General features: G+C 37.2%; 2 protein-coding genes across 2 annotated transcripts; both read left to right on the top strand.

Moving 5' to 3' along the window:
• Positions 1-2,095: 2,095 nt before the first annotated feature.
• On the top strand, positions 2,096-3,526 carry LOC103148947 (chemokine-like receptor 1). The gene is made up of 2 exons (XM_016680592.1): positions 2,096-2,162; positions 2,296-3,526. The coding sequence occupies exon 2, from the start codon at positions 2,306-2,308 to the stop codon at positions 3,317-3,319; it is 1,014 nt and encodes a 337-aa protein (XP_016536078.1). The 5' UTR covers positions 2,096-2,162; positions 2,296-2,305; the 3' UTR covers positions 3,320-3,526.
• A 1,150-nt stretch (positions 3,527-4,676) lies between these two features.
• Positions 4,677-6,608, top strand: LOC103148939 (E3 ubiquitin-protein ligase RNF185-like). Its single transcript, XM_007567945.2, has 3 exons — positions 4,677-5,286; positions 6,207-6,225; positions 6,327-6,608. Exons 1-3 carry the CDS (start codon positions 5,081-5,083, stop codon positions 6,450-6,452), a joined length of 351 nt encoding a protein of 116 aa, XP_007568007.1. The 5' UTR covers positions 4,677-5,080; the 3' UTR covers positions 6,453-6,608.
• Positions 6,609-6,680: the final 72 nt, after the last annotated feature.

Genomic DNA, 6,680 nt, shown 5'->3' with positions numbered 1-6,680 from the left:
AGTGGTTTTGTGTTGTTCTTGACTAATCCCTTTATGATAGAAACTCTCAGAAGGTGCAGTTTTGTGACTTTTTTTTTCCATTATAGATTTGTTCTGTTTAATCTTTTTTTAATGATTGAGCTTATCAAACAAAATTTCAGACAAAGACAGTATTGTAATTGTCATGAGAGAACTGGTGTGCTCATGGAACCTGACATGTTAGCATTTTTGGATGACAGTGAGGAGGGTAAATAAAAACAGTTTTCAAATGCAATCTTTTGTCTTAAAAAAGATCCCAACCAACATGGTAAAATATGAAAATACAATTACCCCGCTTATTTCCTATCCACACCCTTTCTACCAGATCTGTGGAGAAATTGCTTGAATAGAACTTGCATTACAACATGAACTTCAACATGAGAAACAAATTCATTTACATATATCGATCAGTAAAGAGCAGCAAAGATATTTCTATGACTAGTGAACCACAGTAAAAGTCATTAGCTAAAATTCGCTTGGTTATGCTCTAAAGCCCAGCTGCAATTGCACTGCAGAATGAATGCAAAAAATTTGGTTTTCGAGCAACTTAATCAGATTGAGATGCTGTGGTTTTCAACACTAAACAGTTCATTAATCTTGAAAACCCTGCAAATGAGGTTGAATAAAGCAATCCTCTAAAGAAGAACACATAGCAATGTAAAACACTCGCTGTCTGATCAAATACTTGATACCAGTAGTTGTCACGTGGTGCAAGTAGTTTTTCTGTTCACTGGGTGATTTCTTTTTCCAATAGACCCAGGTTGGTTTGGTTAGTTTCTTTGCTTTTGGTGTTACATTTTTGGTCATACTTGTCTTGATCACATTTTCTCTAGACTGGACATTATTAGGACTTTTTCTTCCCCATTTTTATTAAGATACTACTTGACATATGCTCTTATTATACTGTGAAATCAGCATTTCTGTGATGACCTGACCAGAAACCAGTTGCGCCCCATTCTGTTTATTCCTCTTTTTGCAAAGATATCAAACCTATAACATTCTGTCTGCAGTCACTCTTGTTTGACTCAGTTTAGGATAACACCAACGTTAGTCTTGACTCTCCCTCCAGGGCCGACCTGAGAGTCTTGCAGGAGTCTTAGGACCCCTGCTGGCCTGGGACCCTGAGAGAGCTCAACCAATTACATCAACTGCAAAACTTTGACAAATGGTGGGCTTCAGTAAAGATAAATAAACTGCGGTGTTCTCAGGATGCATACAACAAATACATTGTCAGGTTGAGGAAGTGGCCAAGACCAACAAGTCTTAATTTCCATAGAGGGAGGAACTGATAAAATCACAGGAACAGAGTTACAGAGGTTGAGGTTTACCACGTCAAACAAGATCCAGGACAAGGGTAATGCAGTGATGTCCCTGAAACAATCAAAACCATAAAACCAGGCTGTAGCATACTGGCAGGCAAAGCTTACATGGAACACCACAGCCAAGCGGATGAAATAGTGGACAACAATGTGGGACAGACCAGCAAGAGTGTTTAAGAATAATAAGGCTAAGATTGTGTGGGACGTGCGAATACAGACTGACAATCGGGTATTGTGAATTTAGACGAAATAGAAAAGAGAACAGCCATGGCATATATCGCAATCCCAAGCAACATCAGGAAGAAGGAACATAGGAAGCTTGAGAAATACCAAAGGGTCAAAGAGGAAATAGAGAAGTAGTGGGGGGTCGGGGTTTGAGTGGTGACATTGGTCATCAGAAAGTAAACAAAATTAAAAACCATGTGTTTAACAGTTTTTATTTTACAAAATAGTTTTTGTAAAAACAAACAAACAAAAAAAATAAAACAATCAAAACCAGGTGTCTTTTCCCTTCTTCTTATCAACTACTTGATTCACTGCAATAATTTGTCTCAGAAACTTCCTAACATGTGTAGTGGTATCACAAAATGTTAAAATGTTTGTGTGTGTTTAACTTTTATTAGGCACTGAAATGAAACTGCGTTCTGATGTTTATCATTCTGACCGGGCATCAAACCTTTTCTCACAACAGCTGAACTACTAGTCTCTTGCAATCTTGAATCTGTTAAGCAACACGCTCCGAGAAAGAGAAGTGAGAAGTTATATTCAGCACAGAGAACTACGGAAGGGAGATGATAAGGTCTGTTTTTACATCCACACAAGAAGTAAGTATTTAGCTTTATCTACTTTATGTTACACTTTGGATTGCAGTTGTTGTTTATTTTCACTATTGTCTGTATGACTATGTTTATGAGGAATGTCATTTATTTTTATTTTTATTTTATTTTATTTTTTAGAAAAAACTAACAATGGAGGTGGATTACGTTGAATACGATGATTACACTCCAAACAATGAAACTACAAACCTCCTGCAACAATCAGACAACTCTCAGTCCTCTCTGACTCTTGTTATTGCCGTGGTCAACATCTTCATATCGTTTCTTGGTCTGATAGGGAATGCTTTGGTGGTGTGGATCTGTGGGTGTAAAATGAAAAGAACGGTCATCACCACCTGGTACATCAGCCTGGCTCTTTCAGACTTGTTTGTTTGTATCTTTTTGCCCTTTAACATTTTTTATTTGCTGACCTCAAACTGGCCTTTTGGGCAGGTTTTGTGCAAGTTCACCTCCTCTGCTTTGTTTCTCAACATGTACAGTAGTGTGTTTCTGTTGGTCATAATCAGCGCTGACCGTTGTGTCCTTGTTTTGTTTCCTGTGTGGGCAAACAACCACCGAACGGTGCACAAAGCATACGGAGCCGTCGCCGTGATGTGGCTTCTCGCTGGACTACTAACACTTCCTGCGGCAATTTTTAGAACCACCGCAGTCCAAGAATCCATCACCAAGTGCCAGTTGAATTACACCTCCATTTTCACATACAAGGCTGTGGTACTGGGTCGGTTCTTCTGTGGATTTCTTGTTCCTTTCTTGATTATTGTACTCAGCTGCGTGGTGATCGGTGTGAAGCTGAGAGCCTCAACCGTTCGATCCAAAAGGCCTTATAAAATCATGGTGGCACTCATCCTGTCGTTTTTCTTCTGCTGGGTCCCCTACCATACTTTTGCCCTCATGGAAATGAACCTTAAGAAACACAGGCTAGATGTTATTGAGGCTGGAATAAAAGTGGGGAACACCCTGGCAGCAGCTAATGCCTTCATATCCCCCATTCTCTACGTGTTCATCGGCAATGACTTCAAGCGAACTCTGAAGCGCTCTGTGATGTCAAGGTTTGAGGAGGCAATGGCTGAGGATATCCGCACGACTGGGTTCAATCACTCAAGATCCAAATCAATGGAAATAATTCAAACTCACACTATTTCCTAAAAAAAACAACAAAAAAAAACATATTGTATCTTGATCTTCTTTAAGTTGATTTAAATCTTTAGCTGTGAAAAACACAAAACATGTATTTTTTATTTAAACTTTTTGATGGCTTTTAATTATTTTTGCTATCCTTTGTAACTGAAACAAATGCTGTGGTTGTAACTAAATGAATTATCTACAATAAACTGTTGTTCTATGCACTAAAAAGTAAGTATTTTTTATTAAAATTCAATGTGCATTCTATTTATTTAAATTGTTTGCTCACATACAAAAAAAAATGAACAGTCTCATGGTTGTTTTACTGAGACAAACCAAAATATACAAAGAACATACTGAATAAACACTCAAAATTTGTATGTTATTTAATAGTGAAAATATTTTATTCTCCGAACAAAACGTGACTTAACTTGGTTGAAAAAGTTTTATTAGTAGGGGTAATCTTGTGTTGTTAATCACCATAATTTCCCTAGGTGGATGCCAATTTCCACTGCTCCTAAACCCATGGTGTTATTACTGAAAGTTTTACTTCAAAAAATATCAAATATACTACTAAAACAATTCAGCATTTGCTCACTAGCTTGCTTTAGACCAAAGTATAGCAGAATAATAGAATGTAAAATCCATCAAATGTGAACAATATAAAAGAGATGATTGTGCTGCTGTGTGATTAGTAGTTATAATGCATAATAATGTTCCCCAAATCGAATTAAGCTTAGTGCCTCAGACAAATGAAAATTATTATGAGGAGTAAGAATCATATCTCCAACTCCAGTGGCCCGGCTTTCAATCATACAGTCAGTCATAGGTTTAAAGAGACAAATTGGGTCAATAAGTAGTACTTGCCAACCACTGATTGTGTCATCCAGTACACATTACTGTGAAATTTTATCTCTGCTGCTCAGATATTGAACTGTTACCATGTCATGACTGTCAAACAGCAAGAGCCTTAAATCAGAAGCTTCTTGAGATTCGTTGCAAGACTGACCTCTACTGGAGTAATTCCTGCTCACAGGACAACTCTATGAAGATATTTGGAGGCTATAAGATACGACATTTAATTTCCCTTCGGTGTAAATAAAGTTGTTGTTGTTGTTGTTGTTGTTGTTGTTGTTGTTGTTGTTGTTGTTGTTTTTAATGAGCTGAACTGAATTAGGCATGTATTTACAATTTTAGGTTCTTAGAAGTGAGATTGTTAAATGGTAAAAACGTAAAAAAGTACAGATTTGAAAGTAATATCCATTTGATTACAGACCATCACATATTATCAATAGATTACAGTAAACAGATTAGTAAAAGTAAAATTGATGGTGTTAGAGAAAGTCTAGCTCATTAAATAAACACGCCCCCAACGTTCCGCCAAAGGAAGCTACCAGATTAACTTGCGGATGTGATGCAATCAGCTGTGAGTTTTGTCCCCTAGTAGTTACAGCGCCTTACGATTTTCAGCTACTACCTGGTATTTTACAAACAGCTTAACTGAATTGGAATTTAGCTTCGTTAATGTTTACATTTTACTTTCAGTTTTTCTATTAAACAGTCCGTACAGCTGTCCTTCTCGCTTGCTAACGTTAGCGTAGCTTCCGTTTCCAGATGGACGCCAGCTGAGCTGAGCTAGCAGCTGGTGATTTTCTTTTTGTTTTTGTTTTTTATCCCTCCTCCCCGTTCACTTTTCTGCTGCTTGTCAGCGACCACCAATTCAGTCGGACTCCCCTATGTGTCTACTTCGGGGGCTGGCAGAGAAAGTTCAGTTGCAGTAGATAAATGGCCGCCGCTGCCCCCTCTGCTCCTCCTCCGGCAGCAGCAGCAGCCTCTGGTTCTGCTGCGGCCGCTGCTGAAACCTCCAGTCCCGGAGGATCCAGCAGCTCGACCGCTGCCGACGGCGGCAGCCAGGACAGCACTTTTGAATGTAACATCTGTCTGGACACCGCCAAGGATGCCGTGATCAGCTTATGCGGACATCTTTTCTGGTGAGATTCAACTGGGATTTTTGTGTATCGTTAGAATCAGAGCAGAGTATCAACATGCTGGACTGCTTTTAGTTAGAATCTAATAGAATCAAAAATTTTGAAGTTAAACAATTTCAGACATGCAGATAGTATTTAACTTTCGTTGTAAAAAAAATTCTTTACAAAAATGCAATATAGGATTGTTTTTTTTTACACTCTCTATAGGAGAATATACCACTAACTAAATAACATATTTTTGGAATTTTCATCCTAATAAAATCATACATGATTATATTTACTTCCAATTGAATGTGGCTACAAAGAGCTATTTTTAAATAAAAACAGTAAAGCTTAAGCTAAATCCAGTGTATTTTGTCTCATAATGTTTTTTTATGTCAATGTCACATTTATTTGTGTAGCACATTTAAGTTTTTCAAAAATGTTCACCAACCCCCATGACATAAAACAAAGAATAAAACAATGAAAATAAAAACTCTGCGGTGTTAAACAGCACACAGAACACAAGTTGATTACTATAGTTGAATTATCCTGATGAACCAGTAAATCTGTTAAAAAATAATAATAATTCTAAAGTTAAGTTGCAAACACAGCTTGTATATTTTTATATTTTTCCTTATTTCTGCCAGATCTTTATTTGTAGCTTGCTACAAAAATATCCGTTATATGTAGTTGAGAAGCGAATTATTTTTTTTTTGCTTTTGTAGAACAAAAACAATTGACTAAAATGTATAACGTTATTTTTGTGGTGGAACTCTACAACTTAAACTCATCAGTCTTTAGTAATGACAGCATTATCAGTTTTATGCCGCAGTTAGTTAAATTAAAAAATGTCTGCCTCCGATTGCTTTGTTTGAATTTTATTTACCATTTTTCAGTCAAACTCTTTGATCAAACTCTTTCCTTTTCTGTGCTCTTTGTAGCTGGCCTTGTTTGCATCAGGTAAGCTGGATCTTATTTATCCCCTTCCAAAAAAAAAAAAAATTCCGCAAACTTTACAAAATAAGTTGTTAGCTCAATAGCATCACTTCTTGCTCATGCAGTGGCTGGAAACTCGACCTAACAGACAAGTGTGTCCAGTTTGCAAAGCTGGCATCAGCAGAGAAAAAGTGATTCCTTTATATGGAAGAGGAAGCACTGGACAACAAGATCCCAGGTGGGTGCTGTAACCTGTTGACACAGATGTAGCGAAGACTAAAACTTGATATATATTTTTTTGTTATAATACACATTATGACACTCGGAGGTTAAAAATGTCACATTAAGTTTCTGTAAGGCTCTGTCACATCAGATTAAGACTGCAGGACACAGAGCAACTGGATGTTGTAGGGCAGTCTTAATCTGGTGGGATTAAATAAGCAATTTTCAGAAATTTAACTGTATATTTTCTTCCAAAC

This window comes from Poecilia formosa, unplaced genomic scaffold (genome assembly GCF_000485575.1).
Source record: "Poecilia formosa unplaced genomic scaffold, Poecilia_formosa-5.1.2 Scaffold6, whole genome shotgun sequence".
NCBI classification, from domain to species: Eukaryota; Metazoa; Chordata; class Actinopteri; order Cyprinodontiformes; family Poeciliidae; genus Poecilia; species Poecilia formosa.
The sequence above is the reverse complement of the archived record's forward strand: the minus strand, read 5'-3'. Positions and strand labels throughout refer to the sequence as shown.

Coding starts and splice junctions, on each gene's coding strand:
- LOC103148947 (XM_016680592.1), top strand. CDS start 2,306: ATGGAGGTGGATTACGTTGAATACGATGATTACACTCCAAACAATGAA.
- LOC103148939 (XM_007567945.2), top strand. CDS start 5,081: ATGGCCGCCGCTGCCCCCTCTGCTCCTCCTCCGGCAGCAGCAGCAGCC.